The 20,196-nt window shown below is 44.7% G+C and overlaps 1 protein-coding gene across 1 annotated transcript; it reads left to right on the forward strand.

Moving 5' to 3' along the window:
- Nucleotides 1-11,606: 11,606 nt before the first annotated feature.
- LOC111982295 (protein FAM161A-like) lies at nucleotides 11,607-19,719 on the forward strand. Its single transcript, XM_024013854.2, has 7 exons — nucleotides 11,607-11,903; nucleotides 13,406-13,674; nucleotides 13,851-15,089; nucleotides 15,406-15,573; nucleotides 16,043-16,142; nucleotides 16,360-16,511; nucleotides 17,641-19,719. Exons 1-7 carry the CDS (start codon nucleotides 11,745-11,747, stop codon nucleotides 18,077-18,079), a joined length of 2,526 nt encoding a protein of 841 aa, XP_023869622.2. The 5' UTR covers nucleotides 11,607-11,744; the 3' UTR covers nucleotides 18,080-19,719.
- The last annotated feature ends 477 nt before the right edge of the window (nucleotides 19,720-20,196 follow it).

Consider the following 20,196-nt stretch of genomic DNA (forward strand, 5'->3'; position numbering starts at 1 on the left):
GAAACCACACGAATTTACTGCCTAATATGTACAAAAATGAATGGATCTTTACGGGACATGTTATGGCAGCTGGGCCACATCAGGATAAGGAGGGGAATTTCCCAAGAGATGAGGAAATGCTGAAAATGTTGGACAATCAAATTTGATATGTAAATAACAAAATTCGTTAAGGCTGGTCATTGGCAGAAAACTTATTAGCAAACTTATCCAGCAAAACGAGGTTCGCCATGCATTTATGAAAGCACTTGTTTCCAAAGCTCTTTTTACAGTTCTACAGGAATATTAAATGATATGTTAAATATGTTTAAAAAAAGTGGTATTTCATTGTTAACTCTAACAAGTGTGGGGTCGTGCCATGTGTCATATTATTAGTAAGAAACTCTGTTCCTACTATAGGCAGTGTGCAAGTGTGATTGCAACATTGTAACTCTCCGATATTGGTTTAGAGATTGTGCCTCTTTTCTCATGAGTTAAAAAATATATATATTCGCTTCCTGATAGTTTTTGTCTTTTATAATCTATGTACCTTACTTTTAGCTGAAATTATGTCCACTAGTAATTTAGCTAGCTAATGTTATCAGGCTAGGTTAGGCTACTGCCTTAATCACTAATCCTCTTCATCACACACAAACATTAAAAAACAATACAATAGTTTAATTGGCAGATTCATTTTTGTTAATGTTTTACAATTGGACAATCCTGTAAAAACACACACATATCACCATAGGATACTGGGAGTGAACTTCGCGAGAAACAGGAATGGGGTGGGGGGCTGGAACTGCAGCAACCGCTACCCGCTGGTGGCTGGGGCAAGGCAACCGCCTAATCTTGCCTAACGGGAGGGCCAGCCCTGGCGCCGGATGAGAGGAGTGAGAAGAAAACTGCTCCTGATGGCGATGCCTTAGCAAGCAGCGCTGTTTATCCGCCAGTTCAGCATCACTACCGGCACTTCCACTAGCTAGTAGGTCACCCCTTACAACTGCTTATCCCGCTAGTTCAGCATCACCACCGGCACTTCCACTAGCTAGTAGGTCACCCCTTACCCTTACAATCAGTTGATATAAACGAGAACTATCATCAGAAATTACGCAATATGAATCAGTCAAATCGCCGCCTGACCCACTAGTTGGCCATAAGGTTAAAATCAACGTTACATATCGTGGTGTAGATACTGTATTGACAATGACACAATAACATTTCCAGCATGGCCGACAACCTGACCTCCCTTGCCCGACATATGGTAATTCATAAATAATAAGTGAGCGTTGCATTTGCAGCTCCTAAATTAATAAAAACATTTCAAACGTAGTTTTAAACGACAATTCTGAACGAACTCCGTAAACTCGTGGCCCAGCTGGCTAGCTTGACTAACATTGCTAGCACGCGGGCGCGTTCCAGGTTGCAGGTCGACACAGGTTGGTTTATTGCTAGGCTGCGGTTGCGATGCATGTCGACACGGGTGCGTTCCAGGTGGACTTCATTGCTTCTTTATGGGTGTATTACAACGGATAGTTAACATAACAGATTAGCATAATTGGTTCAGATTATTTGATGATTGTTGGCCTCTATTATTTATTTTTTTACAAATCCCAAATCACTAATGTGATTMATCTTATCAACCACTTAGTTAGGTGCACTAAATAAGGGTTTGAACAAAAACCTACACTCCCATTCAAACCCAGAATCCTATACTGKATTTTCTCCAGACTTCCAACACGATTCTACGAGACAAGATTTGGATGGATGGCCACGGGAGGCTAGTGTTAAACATATCAGCTAACCACATACTGGTGGTGTTCCTGCCTGATTACGTTGAATAARTTGCATTGCATCAACCAATGGTTGTGTGCTACGTCATCRACTGTCAGGCATTACATTGCTATATCATAAGATGTGGTTAACTGATATGTCAAATACCTATCCAAGCTTTGCGAGATCTGGCAGGCGTCTGCAATGTAGTCAGGCAGKAATGCCACCCATATGATATAGCAGTATAGCAATCTAATGCCCGACTGTGCAGTCGATGACGTGGCATGCAAATGACGTACTGTGCAACTATTGGTTGATGCAATGCATTATCTGCAATTTGGTCAGGGCCTGGAACATTACCCTCAACTAGCTGAATCAGGTATGTAACCTTTATTTAACTAGGCAAGTCAGGTATGTTAGGTTAGAATACCCRCAGAATGGTAGATCTCCAGGAAGAGGGTTAGGTAGGTCTGACCTATGTAAGTACTAGGTCGTATTTATAGCAGAATTCCCTTTGGCAATGGACAACTAAAAACAAGCGTTTCTTATAGGACAAGTTCAGGTAGTCTCTAGTCTCTTGCAGTTTCAGTCCATTTTCATTCTGTTTGGTGCCTATCGAATACGACACTGTACTGCCTCCAACCAAGTCTCAGGCTTTTGTGGGCATTGTGCCCCACGACGTTGACCGATGGCCGACCCAGATCCTACTTTATGAATTCAGAAGGACTGCCACTGCTCACGGGAATGATCAAAAGGAATGATGTGACGGACTGGTCGTGGTCTCCCATCTCATTTGTGTGTAGTGTTAGATGGTCTGTTMYACTGGTCGCAGCACGACTCTTTATTGCCACACAACCAGAGTTGGTGGTAATTGCTTTTCTTTGTACAGCATGATAGGTAAAAACTCTCACAATGTTTTAGTTTGAATTTATTAGTAGACAAGTAGAACATTTTAAGGCACAGTGTGAATTACATTGACTCTTGAATTGCAAGAGACAAAACAATATAGAACAGCAAAAATACATGAAAAAACAGATATTATACAGCTGTGCCAGGAAAATAACCTCTCCCTCAACGTCAACAAAACGAAAGAGCTGATCGTGGACTTCAGGAGACAGCAGAGGAAGCACGCCCCCATCTACATCGACGGGACCGCAGTGGAGAAAGTGAAAAGCTTCTTCGCCACAGACAATGTGGCGAAGAAGGCGCAACAGTGCCTCTTCAACCTAAGACCCTTACAAACTTTTACAGATGCACCATTGAGAGCATCTTGTAGGGCTGTATCACCGSCTGGTACAGCAACTGCACCGCCCGCAACCGCAGGCCTCTCCAGAGCGTTATGTGGTCTGCCAAATGCATCCGCGAGGGCACACTGCCTGCCCTCCAGGACACCTATGGCACCTGATGTCACAGGAAGGCAAAAAAGATCATCAAGGACATCAACCACCCGAGCCACGGCATGTTCACTCCACTATCATCCAGAAGGCAAGGCCAGTACAGGTGCATCAAAGCTGGGACCGAGAGACTGAAAAACAGCTTCTATCTCAAGGCCATCAGACTGTTAACTAGCCATCACTAGCCGGCCTCCACCCAGTACCCTGTCCTGAAATTAGTCACTTTCACGATGGGTAACATGTCTGGTGAATATGCAGGCCGTGGAAGAACTGAAACCATTTCCATGGCAGCTACCACCCGGTTACTCAACCCTGCACCTTAGAGGCTGCTGCCCTATGTACAGTTGAAGTTGGAAGTTTACATACACCTTAGCCAAATACATTTAAACTMAGTTTTTCACAATTCCTGACATTTAATCCAAGTAAAAATTCCCTGTCTTAGGTCAGTTAGGATCACCACTTTATTTKAAGAATGTGAAATGTCAGAATAATAGAAGAGATAATGATTTATTTCAGCTTTTATTTATTTCATCACATTCCCAGTGGGTCAGAAGATTACATACACTCAATTAGTATTTGGTAGCATTGCCTTTAAATTGTTTAACTTGGGTCAAACGTTCGGGTTTACCTTCCACAACCTTCCCACAATAAATGCGTGAATTTTGGCCCATTCCTCCAGACAGAGCTGAGTAACCGAGTCAGGTTTGTAGGCCTCCTTGCTCGCACACGCTTTTTCAGTTCTGCCCACAAATATCTTTGATTGAAGTCAGGGCTTTGTGATGGCCACTCTAATACCTTGACATTGTTGTCCTTAACCATTTTGCCACAACTTTGGAAGTATGCTTTGGTCATTGTCCATTTAGAAGACCCATTTGCGACCAAGCTTTAACTTCCTGACTGATGTCTTGAGATGTTGCTTCAATATATCCACATAATTTTCCTTCCTCATGTGTCATCTATTTTGTGAAGTGCACCAGTCCCTCCTGCAGTAAAGCACCCCCACAACATGATGCTGCCACCCCCATGCTTCACGGTTGGATGGTGTTCTTAGCTTGCAAGCATCCCCCTTTTCCCCAAACATAATGATGGTCATTATGGCCAAACAGTTCTATTTGTTTTCATCAGACCAGAGGACATTTCTCCAAAAAGTACAAACTTTGTCCCCATGTGCAGTTGCAAACCGTAGTCTGGCTTTTTTATGGCGGTTTGAGAGAGTAGCTTCTTCCTTGCTGAGCGGCCTTTCAGGTTATGTCGATAAAGGACTCGTTTTTGTCAGGTTTTGGCCAGGCTGTTTGTTTTGTTCACTAGATGTCCCCTTGCACTTTTTTTGTACCTTTTGTTTTTCTCGCCCTAATTATTGTTTGCACCTGTAAGTCATTCCTGTTAGTATTTAACCTGTGTGTTCTTAGTTCCTGCTCAGTGTTTGTATGTTAGCACCCAGCCCCAGCCTTTGTGAACATTTTTCTCTTGTTGGATTTTCCAGAGTTCTCTGGTTTTGTTCTCGTGTATTTTTTGGATTGGTCTTTTGAGTTGTTTTCCCTTGCTGTTTTTACACTTTGTGGATTTCTTTTGTTGTATTTTGGAAGATATCTATTTTTTTATTAAACCACCATCTCTAGTACTGCTGTGTCTGCCTCATCTTCTGGGTTCTGCAATTATTAGGACTGTTTCTCGCACCGCGTCCTACAGTATTAACTTTGGATATAGATACTTTTGTACCTGTTTCCTCCAGCATCTTCACAAGGTCCTTTGCTGTTGTTCTGGGATTGATTTGAACTTTTCACACCAAAGTACGTTAATCTCTAGGAGACAGAACGYGTCTCCTTCCTGAGCGGTATGACGGCTGCGTGGTCCCATGGTGTTTATACTTGCGTRCTATTGTTTGTACAGATGAACGTGGTACCTTTGCGTTTTGGAATTTGCTCCCAAGGATGAACCAGACTTGTGGAGGTCTACAATTGTTTTTCTGAGGTCTTGGCTGATTTCTGCTGATGAGCATTCTATAGGCAGGGTCACCCATAATACTACTCCTATCCACCTGCGTGTGTCCGGGAACCACATTGAGTCTCTATACAGTTTATGCTCATCAAGTGCCACAATCCCCTTATCAACTGGACTGCTGGTACTATCGTGCGCTGGAGCCTGTTCTGCCACGCCCATTGCCTGAAGTTGGCCTGAAGAAGCCTCGGACCTCTCCGCCATTCCTGCGGAGTACCAGGATCTCCATGAGGTTTTCAGCAAGGCCCGGCCCACTTCGCTTTCTCCGCATCTACCCTATGACTGCGGGATCGACCTTCTCCCGGGCACTACACCACCCCGGAGACGGCTGTATTCACTGTCGGTTCTGGAGACCAAGACTATGGAGACGTACAGAGGACTCCCTGGCTGCAGGGGGTATCTGTCCTTCTGCCTCCCCCGCCGGCGCAGGGTTCTTATTTGTGGAGAAGGACAAAACYCTGCGCCCGTGCATCAACTCCCGGGGCCTCAATGACATCACGGTTAAGAACCGCTACCCGCTATCACTCATCGCCTCGGCTTTCGAGCCGCTCCAGGGGGMCACTATCTCTTCTAGGTTAGACCTGCGGAATGCCTACCACCTGGTACGGATACGGGAAGGTTGTAGCGGTATTTATTAGAGAGGGGTAAAGAAAGATCTTGTTCGGGCGCCAGGCAGGTATTAACCATGCCAAAAGGAAAAGAGTAGAACAGAGAGAGTACCACTACCAGACCCACACACATCAGCAGAAGAGACTGCCTAGAGGGTAGCCTGTTTACCAGATAGCCAGCGGAGAGAAAAGAGAATACACACCCTATAAAACCCACATCACAGCACAGTCCTTCCACAATTCTTGGTAACCCCACCAAGCATATCTCATACAATAATAATAATAATGGCAGAGCAATTAAACAGCAACTTCATACAAGAAAGAACCCAGTCATCAACAGAGGATTTGCAATAATTTGTATTCTCTTCCAGTGGAGGAGTGCAGAGGGTATGACTGTGGGGGTGTTCATATACACAAAGGCCTTAAAAATGTCCACAATCTTCTCGGCCACATGTCCTTAGTACACCCCACCTCAACACAGTTCAAATAATAATACACACTTTAAAGCAATCTCCCTTTTAACTAAAATGTCCACCCAAATACTTCTGGCAGGGCAATAATAGTCCAGCTCCAATGAACTTCACTGGGAAGTGCATTAGGAAAATAGAGAGTCTGTTTCAGGGTAAAGCACTGGAATGATGGAGGGAAGAGAAAGAGAGAAAGGGAACAAGAGAGATCTTAGCTGTGGTCTTCAGGCGTGCAGGTGTACTGTCTGACTGTCCGATGGTTTGTAGGTTAAAGCTTCGCAACAATGTTGCTACTAATCCATGCGATCCATAACCGTCGCGGTCCCAAACAAAAACAATCACACCGATGATTGAGTTAAAATACGTTATAAACTACATACGCTGACAACAAACAAAACTGCACGTTGAAGGCTCCGTGCAGGATTTCGCCACAAGGTGACGGGTGGAAGACAGCCTTCAACACTGCTAGCGGACACTATGAATACCTGGCGCCGCCAATCGGTTTGTCCAATGCTCCTGCTGTGTTCCAGGCCCTGTTTAATGACCTTCTCTGGGATATGTTGAACCGGTTCGTGGTCATCTACCTCGACGACATCCTCGTCTTTTCCCACTCGGCTCAAGAACACATTCTCCATGTCTGAAAAATCCTCCAGCATCTCCTGGAGAACCAGCTGTTTGTCAAAGCTGAAAAATGTGAGTTCCGTCACTCCACCATCTCCTTCCTTAGATACAACATCTCTGCTGGAATGTGCAGATGGATCCGGGAAAGGTGAGAGTGGTGGTGGATTGGTCCTAACCCACGTCCAGAGTGCAGCTGCAATGTTTTTTGGGGGGTTTGCCAATTTCTATCACCGTTTTATCCGGAGTTACAGCACCCTGGCTTCCCCCCTGTCAGCACTCATCTCCAGCTGTTGACCGGGCGTTCCTGGACCTGAAGCATTGCTTCATCACAGCWCCCATATTGATCCATCCGGACCCGTCCCGTCAGTTCGTGGTGGAGGTAGACTTTTCAGATATCGGAGTGGGGGCCGTCCTGTCCCAGCGTTCTGCCCTGGACTTTAAGCTGCATCTCTGCGTTGCCTTCTCCCATTGCCTTAACGCCACGGAGAGGAATTATGATGTGGGAAATCTAGGAGTGGAGACACTGGTTAGAGTGGGTGGAACTTCACATTCATAGTGTGGATGGATCACAAGAACCTGGAATATCTCTGCACCGCCAAGGGTCTCAACTCCAGGCAAGCTCGATGGGCCCTGTTATTCACCATGTTCAACTTCACCATCTCCTACCGCCCGGGGTCTAAGAATGTTAAGCCGGACGCGCTTTCACACCTCTATTGCCCCGCTTCTACACCCTCTAACCCCGAGACCATACTTCCTACCTCGTGCCTGGTGGCTACCCTCATCTGGGGGAATAGAGAACCAGTGGCGCAGGGTTCCCAGACGGACCCCGGGGGGGYCCGGCTAACCGGATGTTCCAGATGCTGCCCGCTCCCCTGTCCTGGAATGGGCTCATTCCTCCAGGCTTGCCTGCCACCATGGCTCCTGTCGGACCCTGGCCTTTGTGCGACAACACTTTTGGTGGCCCACCATGGTTTCGGACGTCTCAGCGTTCATCACCGCCTGCACTGTCTGTGCTCAGAACAAGAATCCTCGGCAAGCTTCGGCTGGCCTCCTTGGCAAGCTTCGGCTGGCCTCCTTCAACCTCTTCCTGTCTCTCATCGTCCCTGGTCACATATATCCCTGGACTTCGTCACTGGTCTCCCTCCGACTGATGGCAACACCACTATCCTCACGGTTGTGGACAGGTTTTCCAAAGCYRCCCATTTCATTCCCTTCCCCAAGCTACCTTCTGCCAAGGAGACGGCCCAGCTCATGGTGCAGCACGTCTTCTGGATCCATGGACTTCCGATGGACATGCTTTCCGACCGTGGTTCTCATCCCAGTTCTGTAAGGTGTTCTGCACACTCATTGGATCGTCGGCCAGCATGTCCTCCGGGTTTCATKCCCCAAATTAACAGCCAGTTTGGAGCGTGCCAATCAGGACCTGGAGACGACTCTTCGGTGCCTCGTCTCGGCCAACCCYACCACCTGGAGCCAGCAACTCGTGTGGGTGGAGYACGTCCGGAACACCCTTCACTGCTTGRCCACTGGGCTCTCACCTTTYGAGTGCTCCGTGGGTTATCAACCCCTGCTCTTCCCGAGGAAGAGGTCAACATACCCTCGGCCCAGATGTTTGTCCGCCGTCGGCATASCTGGAAGAGAGCTCGGTCCGCTCTTCTCAAGACCACCTCCAGGTATCGTCTTGGGCAGAGGGTATGGCTGTCCACTCCCCTCCGGGGAGAGTCCCGCAAACTTTCCCCCCGTTTTATTGTCCCTTTCTCCATTTCCAAGGTCCTTACTCTGCTGTTTGTCTTCTGTTGCTCCGCACCTTCCGTATACATCCCATGTTTCATGTATCAGGGATTAAACCTCTGTCTCCTCTTTCCAGGCCCCCACCCCATCTCATCGATAGCCATCCGGCTTACACGGTGGGGCGTCTCCTGAGTGTTCAATCTCGGGGCAGGGGATTCCAGTACCTGGTTGACTGGGAGGTTTATGGTCCAGAGGAAAGGTGCTGGGTCCCCGCTAGGAACATCCTGGACCAAGCCCTCATCACTGAATTCCACCGCCGGCACCCCGGTCAACCAGGTATGTGCACGGGTAGGATGCCAGGTGACGTCCCTGGGGGGGGGTGTACTGTCACACCCTGATCTGTTTCACCTGTCTTGTGCTTGTCTCCACCCCCCTCCAGGTGTCGCCCATTTTCCTCATTATCCCCTGTGCATTTATACCTGTGTCTTCTGTTGTCTGTTGCCAGTTCGTCTCGTCAAGCCTACCAGCGTTTTTAAATGTTTTCCCCCCGTACTCCTGTTTTCTCTATAGTCCCTGTTTTAACCATTCTGCATGCCCTGATCCTGCCTGCCGTTCTGTACCTTTCGGACTCTGCTCTGGATTACTGACCTCTGCCTGCCCTTGACCTGTCACTTGCCTGCCCCCTGTTGTAATAAACTCTTGCTACTTTGAACTGTCTGCATCTGGGTCTTATCCTGAGGTCTGATATATACGAATGGCTCTATCAAACTGAAACATGGCACCTCACCTATATTTTGAGTTAAAGAGAGGAATTAGGCAAGGTTGTCTATCTCACTATATGTTTTTATTATTCACCCAAATACTTTAAATAATAGTCCTGTACAAGGTATTTCCATAGCTGATAAAGAAATTATTATAAGCCAGCTGGCTGACGATACAACACTTTTTCTGAAAGATGCTAGTCWGATTCCCATATCGATTCATGTGATAGAATCTTTTTCCAAAGCATCTGGTTTATGTCTTAACATTAATACATGTGAACTCATGGTGGTCAAAGATTGTGTGACAACCTCATATTATGGTATTCCAGTGGAAGAACTTACATATTTAGGCATAMCCATTACTAAGGATCAGAAATCTTATCTTTAAAAGGAAGATACCTTCAGCCTTGGTTATTAGGAATCTCTAGACATGCTACGCTATCTTTATATCTTGACGGTAAAATAAGCAAAGAGAGAGACCAGATGCTTTTGAACTTTCTGTGGAGAAACTGTACCCATTACATTAGGAAAACAAATGAATACACATTTTCTGGACTTTACTACCTTAAATACTTCTTTTAAGATCAATTGGATAAAACAATTCCTAAGAAGACCCACTTCCATGTGGAACTTTAATACTCATGCCGTCTCTACTTTTGGTCTACTTAACTTCATGTTGGTTTCCAATTCTTATATTGACAAAGTTCCAGTGACACTCTCTGCTTTTCATCTGCAGGTTTTCTTGTCATGGTCCTTAATTTAGAGGCATAGTTTTTCTCCACACAGATATTATATATGGAATAATCGGGACATATTGTATAAAAATACTTCTTTGTTTTTAGAATATTGTTTCCGAAATAATATCCTATTGGTGAGCCAACTTGTAAATGCAGAGTATTTAACTTAAAAGGAATTCTTATCACTTTACAAGATCCCTGTAACACCTGAAGATTTTGCAATTGTTTAAAATGCCATTCCCTCAGGTGTTGCTTTATTATTCAGGAACGTGTCAAGACCTGACCCTCAGAACATACTTACAATTAACCTTGTTGACTCATCAGTAGGAAAGATTTGTTTTTCTTTTAGTCCAATGGAGCTATATGAGCCTTGTTTCAACAGGATGTTGTACTATACCTTATGTCATGCCTTATTGGAATTGTTTATTTGATAATATTGGTTGGGAAAAAAGCAGTGGTGTAAAGTACTTAAGTATACATACTTTAAAGTACTACTTAAGTAGTTCTTTGGCGTATCTGTACTTTACTTTACTATTTTTCACTACTTTTACATCACTACATTCTTAAATAAAATGCTCTACTTTTTACTCAATACATTTTCCCTGACACCCAAAAGTACTCGTTACATTTGAAATGCTTAGCAGGACAGGAAATTGTATAATTCACACACTTATCAAGAGAACATCCCTGGTCATTCCTACTGCCTCTGACCTGGTGGACTCASTAAACACATGCTTCGTTTGTAAATTATATCTGAGTGTTTGAGCGTGCAACTTGCTATCCTTAAATACATTTTTTTAAATGGTGCCGTCTGGTTTGCTTAATATAAGGAATTTGAAATTATTTATACTTTTACTCTTGATACTTAAGTACATTTGAGCAATTACATTTACTTTGATACTCAAGTATATTTAAAACCAAATACTTCAAGACTTTTACTCCAGTAGGATTTTATTGGGTGACTTTCACTTGAGTCATTTTCTATTAAGGCATCTTTACTTTTACTCAAGTGTGACAATTTGGTACTTTTTCTACCGCTAGAGAAAAGTTTGGATATTGCCACACATATACCTACTTATTAACAAAATTAAGGAAGTTTGTTTTAAAATTATTCATATATATTATCCTGTCAACCACTATATGAAGAAGTTTTTAAAAATCGAATTGTACCTTTTGTAATGACCACCCAGAAGGAAATGTCTGTGGCAAGACATCAGTAGATGTATAATTGAAAATTACATTTATGAAGATTGTACACTATTTTGGAGAGATGTACTGCTTGGATTTTTTACCTACGAAAGAAATAAGTTGAAACAATTTTATGTAATTCATTTMATTATTMTTTTGGACAAATTTCATATTCACAAATGTAATKTTAGAAACAAAACACCACATTTTCATACCTTGCAAAAATAAATTAAACTATATGTTAAGAAAATGAAATACTCTGCCAACAAGAAAGCTGTTAGGCTCGAAATGCTAATAAATGTGCACCGTTACAGTAAAAAAAAAAAAAAACTCTTACTTCCTGAAACAGCTAGTCATTTCCTTCACAACCACACGACGCGTTGCTGTTGCTCTGGAGAGCACCTGCTGTTYTTTTGATAGCGTTTGCCAAGTAGTTGTAGCGTCTCTACTACATTAAACTTTGACAAAGAAAGCAAGAACAGGGGAAACAATGGCGAATGCCCATCGCGCCAACGTCCTGGTTACCTCCTGTTTGAAAACGCCGGTAGACCCACATACCAAGGCTCCGTTGGCGTTGTATGAAAGGCAGCGAGCCCTTCCATGTTCGTCAGCAGCTGGTCGTATTGACAATCGAGACTACGAAAAAGAGGTAAGATATCGGCAGATGAGTTTTGTATTTGAAAGCTGAGCTAAGCAATCAAGAAATACTCTGAAAGGATTGGTTGAAATGCAGCATAAGGGTGGAAAGAGGACTGGAGCACCATCCAATACTTGGCAAGATGCCATTCATCCCACTAACCAATCCATCAACGTTATAAATGACCTCCAATCTTTATGTTGATCTGGAGAGGAATGGAATCAGTTGCACATAGGAACCCTACATGTTGTTTTTTTTTTACATACATGGTTCAAAATTCCATAATAAGCTAATTCTTTGGTCCTCCCTCATTGATCTGCTAGATGGCGTAGTCATAAAACATATTGATCATACATTGCTACCAAACATCTAAGTGGATGTAAGTAGGCCTAATGTATATCCTATGATACTGGATAGTGATGTAAATTAAGTGGAGAATCTATTAATTCATATCTTTAATGTCACTCATGTTAAAGATTGGGAAAATTCAGGTCAAGCATGTACTTATGTCGGTGGATTCTCATAAATCCATGTTGTTCTCAAATGTTACTACAGAGATTTGACTGTTTTCAGGTCAACCTGCCTGTGTGGGAGAGGATTTAACCTGTATAACTTGTTACTGGCCTATTTTTGGCTTCCCTCATTTACTAGATTACGCTGACGTCACAGTCCCAGTAATCCTAAATGCTTTATTTCCTTTGGACAACATTATTTCAAATCCCATTTATTTTTCCTCACTGGACAAGGATCTTCCCTACATCTGGCCATCTCAAAAAAAATTAAAAAATTAGAAAGTACATTCATTTTTATCTGGCTTGTACTGTAACCAGTAGGATACTAGTTAGAATTGCTTGTCCAAGCTTTAGACATATTTTCTTAATATTTGTAAATGTATGATTTGATCTCGTCCATTCATCACCCCAAGAAAAAAGATGGAGATGGTTGGGGGCCGAGCAGYGAGTGTGAAAGTTGAACACACTCCTTCCATTATCACCCACATTCTGTACGTGACCATATGGATAGGTCATCCAAACCCACAGAGCTGGGGATAATGAGCTTAGGCCTCAAGTAGCCATCTCATATTATGTGCTACTCTACATACTTCATAACCATCCACAATATGTCCAGTCATCAGTACTACTCTTACATGATGATACACTTCCATACATTTGGCATATTAACACAAATGGGGCCACCYATTCAAGAAATATCTGAAAGTCATAGAAATACAGGTGAAAGGCTCTTTCTTCCATGCAACCATAATCCTATCCAAGATACCCGTTGCTTCCAATGGCTTACTTAAGGGATAATGCCAGAGAAGCCGGTGTTTGGAGGATATATTGGCACGGGTGTTAGGTCCGAGACAAAGTCGATTTTACATTTGACCAATAATGTCCTTTGTAGGCTACTTTTATTATTTGCATGGAATGGATTCCAGACACATGCTCCACAATCCGTGCACAACGTAAATGTTTTTTGCTTCATTTTCCTCATGACTTTCTTTGACTTCTCAGCTGCAGTATGACGACTCTGGGTCTGAGTGCGGTGATGGGGATGCCCCCGGGAAGGGCAGCCCCCTGATTATCAAAGACTACCGAGTGACGGGGGATCACATCGACCTGCGTGAGTTCTACTTCTCCAACGAGGAGTACTATCGTAAGCTGGAGGAGCTGAAGAGGGCCCACCTCCGCACCATGGCCGAGCTAGAGGGCATGTACCGCAAGAAGCTGGAGCTCAAAGGCACACCACCCTCAGAAAATATGCAGCGGCCACAGGCACACAGGTGTGTTGTTGCTCTTGTTTGGAATGTATTGTTTGTCTTGATTAACCACCAAGATAATAAGCTGAAGTTGGTAGGGTACATTATTTCTGCCCCTGGAGTGTACTCTACTCAGTGTCTACCATTTCTAACGTGTCAATTAATATTAGAAGGGTTTAAAATCTTTGTTCGCTCACCAGRTCGTTCTTGAAGATCAGCCCCATGCCCGTGAGGAGTCTGAGGAAGGCCCACTCTGCTCTGGAGCTGAGGAGGGGCTCTGGGCTGTCGGACACATCTGACGAGGAAGGTACTGTCGACAACAATGTGGAGAAGGGTCTGCAGTCCTCCCCCAAAGAGCACATCAAGAACATGTGGCAGGACTTCAAGCTGTCGCCTCGCAAGTGCCACCCGTCCACATCCTCCCACCAGAGCCTCATTGGGGGCCACAAGAACGGCATCAAGGGTAAGGACCGGAAGCAAGGGCGAAAAGATGTCGAACATGAGCCTTGGAAACCCAGAGTGACCRTCCCCAAGCCGTTCCACATGACGCTGCGGGAGAACCAGAAGCACCAGAAAGGTGTCAAGACACGGTCAGAGATCGAGCTGGAGAACACGGCCCTACGGAAGCAGCTGGAGGAGCTGACAGAATGCCAGCGCAAGTTCCGTGCCAGCTCCGTACCCGCCCACGTGCGCCTGCCCCTGTATGAGGAGCTCCAAGAACGCGACGAGGCACGGCGGGCCATGCGTGAGCGAGAGCAGCAGCATCTGTGCTCCACCCAGCAGCCCTTCAGTTTCCTGGAGCGCGAAYGTCTCAAGAGGGAGCAGAGAGAGGAGCAGCTCCGCAACCTCCAGCCAGACAGCAAGGAGAGAGTCCGACCATTCAGGGCCAAGCCCGTGCCCAAGGCGGTGTACGAGGCGGCGTCGGGCGAGCAACTGAAGGAGGAGCAGCTGTACCGCGCCATCAAGATGCAGATGAGGGCCCAGGAGCTGCTCCACAGCGCCTCCATGCCACCCAGCATGCTAGCACGCCACCTTAGTGAAAGGAAGTGGGCCAAGGATGAAGCCAGGGGGGACACCGCTGGATCTGAGGATGACAACAGTGCCTCTTACAGGCCTAAGATAAATACAGAGGTGCCCGACTTCGACGCCAGCTACAGGAGGTTCATGAAGCAGCTGGAGAGCCGGCGCGACGTGAARCCTTTGACGACGTGCGAGCCGTTCCAGCTCCGGACGTCACAGATCCCCTCGCACCGCGAACGCATCCTGGCCGACATCGAGAAGGAGCAGATGAGTCCGCGGGCCAAGCGCTGGCCTTACATCAGCATAACTGGGCACGTCCGTTCACACAACTCTAGCCTCTGCTCCTCCCTCTCAGGCAGTCTGGAACAGCTGCCTGCCAAAGTCACCGATGCCAGCAAAAAACGGCAAGAGGCCGTGAGGTACTACCCACATAGAATAGCAAGGGGCGTCTCCTTTTTAGACGAGCTAGTGAGCGCTTCAGAATTTAGTTGCTCTTTTTAGGAATAGTTATGSCCTGAAAGTTGAAACCCTTGTCTGTTGAATCCTGTGGACTTCCTATCCCCTGTGGACTTCCTATACACTCCCAGCTCCAAAACAACCAAATGCCCAACATCTGACATTATTACCCCCCTAGTCCTACTTCTAGTGTCATTGGCCTTCATTTTCCCTTTTGACAAAGTCCTTCCCCCACCAATGCCTTCCTGTCATCGATGACTGCCTTGTCTCCTTGAGTAGAAAGGTRCTTGAGCAGAGAAAGAAGGCGGAGGAAGAGGARGMGAGATGGAGTGAGAGACAGAAGCAGAGAGAGAAGAAGCTTGCAAAGGTGGTCTCGAAGTGTGCCCAAGCCAATGATGCCCACGTGCCCCTCTCCCAGACCAACCAGTCCAAGCTCAAGCAGTTCAGGTACCCATAGAAACCCATAACATTACAATTATACTTGTAGCAACCAAGAAACTCTGCCTGAGACCAGTACGAACACCCACTCCACAGCCCGCCCCACATTTTCATATGGAAGTAGTGAGTGGAATTGCAAACCTAGTGTTAATTTAACACTATTAAAAAGACTAAACCGAACATTGCCTCAATAGTCTCAATTGTGACTCTTTTTCTAGTATATTATTTTGAAGAATATGGATGGATCTCTTCATTGTTTTTATAAGACATTAAAAACATACTAATGTGTGGATACCCTTTTGTTCCATATCCCAATTTCAGTTTCAAGTAATTCTTTAGGAATGATTTCCATATCAGTAACAGTAAGCTGCGGTTGTAAAAGTGATGTTTTTGTTGAATAGGTCAGCGTTGAGGGTTATTTCAGGGCTGAGGGTTGTGGGATCACAGGGGTGAGAGGTTGTCTGTGTGTTTCAAACAGAAAGCAGGACTTTCAGCGCAGGAAGGAGTACAAGGAGGAGATGAGGGAGATCCAGGAGAGAGTTAAGGGGAGGCCTCTGCTGTTGGAGCAGGTCGCACAGGTGAGCCTGAAACGGCCCACACACACACACACACACACACGTGGAGTGACATGACATGGGTTGCATTTCAGTAGTTATAAGTGGCTTCCTTTCCTCATCTCCTCAGTCCACTCATTCACACAATAAATATATATTGCATGAATAATAAATGTATGACTGACTATTTTCCCATCACTGGTCATGGTGTATGCTATTTTTCACTTCTGTCTGTTGACAGATGAATGCCAAACACGCTGCAGAGAAGCACTACACAGACACCCTGCGAGGCTGTGGAGTGAGTGAGGACTTTGTCAGTGGCAAGGTGCCCCAGCGGCCAGGTGGCCAAGACTCTGCATGCAGGACCTCCTTCTCCAGTGACTCCAAACAAAGGTAGGCTCAATGACAGTGAATTATACATTTTGTAAACATACTTCATTAGTCAAAGTCTCTACAAAGACAATACAATATCACGTTGCAAAAAACGTTTTAGGCCTACTTCATCACCTGTGCTGTGGTCTTAGATCTTGTATACAGTATTACAGTCTCAGATGGTGATAGTGAATAGACATATAATACATAACATATTTAACACAGTTGTAAAGTTACTCATAATCAATAGAAATATTATTTCAAAGTAGTTGAGCCATGTGTAAGAGATAATCAATGAGGGCTATGCGTTCTGTGGAAAATAATGAAGGACATGGAAGGTGTATATTATTTTACAGAGAATGCATAGAGCCCCGAGTTTATTATCCCTTTTATACCATGGCTATAATGTACACATTTGCCGCTAGAAATATGTTCATTTGCAGGTAGAAATGTGTTCAAAATCCACTGAAATAGCTAGCAAATGTACTAGATAGCTACAGTAGTTGCCTTGGTAACGAAACAAACATAATTGCTAGTTTAGCTATCCAAACCATCAGTTTTAGCGCAGAATACCTGATGAATGTACGAACATTCAATACCGGTTGAATATGGCTGGTGTCAGTAAACGTCGGCAAAAAGGCGTAATTAAATTGTTGCCAGCAGTACAGTCACCAACGATCTGGATAACATGAAAACAGCCTAACCAGCTCTGCTATGGCAAGTAAAATGGTCTGAGTGAGTTGTTCTCTCAGTTGTGGCTAGCAGTTAGATTGGGTGCTTGACTGCCGTCGTTCGGATCAACGCTTCTCCTTGCAGAGCGTCCCACTGTGCGCTCTGAATTCACTAACGGACAATCTGACAACGCTCCGAATTTACGGACGCCCAGAGCGCACTCTGGCACTCCAGATTGAATTTACGAACACACGCTTAGCTTGCTATTATAAAAATCGAATTCAATAATGTTTTCAGTTCGACTTGTGTTGCTTTCATAGGCAACTCAAACATATAACATGTAAGAATTAACGAAATATATTGAATCCTAGCGTTCTGAAATAATGCACGCTCTAGAATGCACTTTAAGCCAATCAGAAACGAGTATTCAACAATGCCATGGTATAAGAGTTTATCTTTTTTTATTTTGTTTTCTCAGTGAAAAGGATGAGACCGATACACCAGCTATTTACAACATGGTCTTCCAGGATGACTACCCAGACAATTATGAAGACAGCTTTGCTGACCAAGAACTGGAAGGAGAGCAGGAGCCTGAGAAAGATGAATTAAAGTCAGAGGAAGATGAAGGCCATGACGAAGTAGGGCGGGAGAGGGAGGACATTAGGCGTTATTCAGATGATTGCGATTACTCAGATGCCCATTACTCAGATGATGATGACCATTACTCAGATGCCAGTGAGCATTACTTGCCCCTGGACGATGAAAAGAATGAAGGGAGTGACCTCATCAAAAGGCCCAAGAGTACAGAGAGCAGCCCAAGCTATAGAAGCGGCCAGCAMAGCCGAAACAGTCAGAAGTCAGAGAGTGATAGGGAAAACACAGCAATAGCCGACAAGAAAAATTATGAGGATGACTGAAAAGTCAAAGGAGTGCATTTTCTCACACGTAGGCGGACTACATTGTGCGCAAACGTCTACAACACTGACACACAGTGGTAGAGATGCTTCTATTATAAAATAGGCTAAATGTATGGTAGGATATCTGTGAATATACAGTAATAATGGGAAATGTGTAAATAAAATTGGTTAATTTCCTGTTTATTAAAAGAAAATAGCAAATACAATTTAGTGTGATACACAGACCAGAGTCAATTGAAGTAGTAGGTTATGGTTATACAAATTGTCACATTGAACAGTTTAGGGTACTTTTTGTTTTGTGATATCCTACTATGCAGGAAATACAACACTATGACCACTTACTTTTGGATGTTTGTGATACATTTTCTTTAGACAATTATTTGTCAATGTTTTGTGACTAATTATGTGTAGCCTAACATTTGCAATATATTTCAGGATCATACTTTCATTTCATATATACATAACATTTGGGAACATAAAGGTGTTATGTATTTCATGTACATTATGGGATATTTATACACTGCTCAAAAAAATAAAGGGAACACTTAAACAACACAATGTAACTCCAAGTCAATCACACTTCTGTGAAATCAAACTGTCCACTTAGGAAGCAACACTGATTGACAATACATTTCACATGCTGTTGTGCAAATGGAATAGACAAAAGGTGGAAATTATAGGCAATTAGCAAGACACCCCCAATACAGGAGTGGTTCTGCAGGTGGTGACCACAGACCACTTCTCAGTTCCTATGCTTCCTGGCTGATGTTTTGGTCACTTTTGAATGCTGGCGGTGCTTTCACTCTAGTGGTAGCATGAGACGGAGTCTACAACCCACACAAGTGGCTCAGGTAGTGCAGCTCATCCAGGATGGCACATCAATGCGAGCTGTGGCAAGAAGGTTTGCTGTGTCTGTCAGCGTAGTGTCCAGAGCATGGAGGCGCTACCAGGAGACAGGCCAGTACATCAGGAGACGTGGAGGAGGCCGTAGGAGGGCAACAACCCAGCAGCAGGACCGCTGCTGGGAGTGAAAGCACCGCCAGCATTCAAAAGTGACCAAAACATCAGCCAGGAAGCATAGGAACTGAGAAGTGGTCTGTGGTCACCACCTGCAGAACCACTCCTGTATTGGGGGTGTCTTGCTAATTGCCTATAATTTCCACCTTTTGTCTATTCCATTTGCACAACAGCATGTGAAATTTATTGTCAATCAGTGTTGCTTCCTAAGTGGACAGTTTGATTTCACAGAGGTGTGATTGACTTGGAGTTACATTGTGTTGTTTAAGTGTTCCCTTTATTTTTTTGAGCAGTGTATTTCTGTACTAGTTGTCATAAAACAATTTGGCAATAAATCATCATCAAAGCAYGTTTTATTGGTCACATACACATGTTTAGCAGATGTTATTGCGGGTGTAGCGAAATGCTTGTGTTTCTAGCTCCAACAGTGCAGTAATATCTAACAGTTCACAACAATACACACAATGATGTAAATAAAATAAAAAACTATGAGATGATGAGACAGCCTATAGGGAGGAGGTCAGAGTCCTGGCCGTGTGGTGCCAGGATGACAACCTCTCACTCAATGTGATCAAGACAAAGGAGATGATTGTGGACTACAGGAAAAGTAGGACCGAGCACACCCCCATTCTCATCGACAGGGCTGCAGTGGAGCAGGTTGAGAGCTTCAAGTTCCTTGGTGTCCACATCACCAACAAACTAACATGGTCCAAGCACACCAAGACAGTGTGAAGATGGTACGACAAGGCTTATTCCCCCTCAGGAGACTGAAAAGATTTGGCACGGGTCCTCAGATCCTCAAAAAGTTCTATAGCTGCACCATCGAGAGCATCCTGACCGGTTGCATCACTGCCTGGTATGGCAACTGCTCGGCCTCCAACCGCAAGGCACTACAGAGGGTAGTGCGAACGGCCCAGTACATCACTGGGGCCAAGCTTCCTGCCATCCAGGACCTCTATACCAGGCGGTGTCAGAGGAAGGCCCTACAAATTGTCAAAGACTCCAGCCACGCTAGTCATAGACTGTTCTCTCTGCTACCACATGGCAAGCGGTACCGGAGCGTCAAGTCTAGGTCCAAAAGGCTTCTTAACAGCTTCTAC

Source organism: Salvelinus sp. IW2-2015, linkage group LG21, assembly GCF_002910315.2.
Source record: "Salvelinus sp. IW2-2015 linkage group LG21, ASM291031v2, whole genome shotgun sequence".
NCBI classification, from domain to species: Eukaryota; Metazoa; Chordata; class Actinopteri; order Salmoniformes; family Salmonidae; genus Salvelinus; species Salvelinus sp. IW2-2015.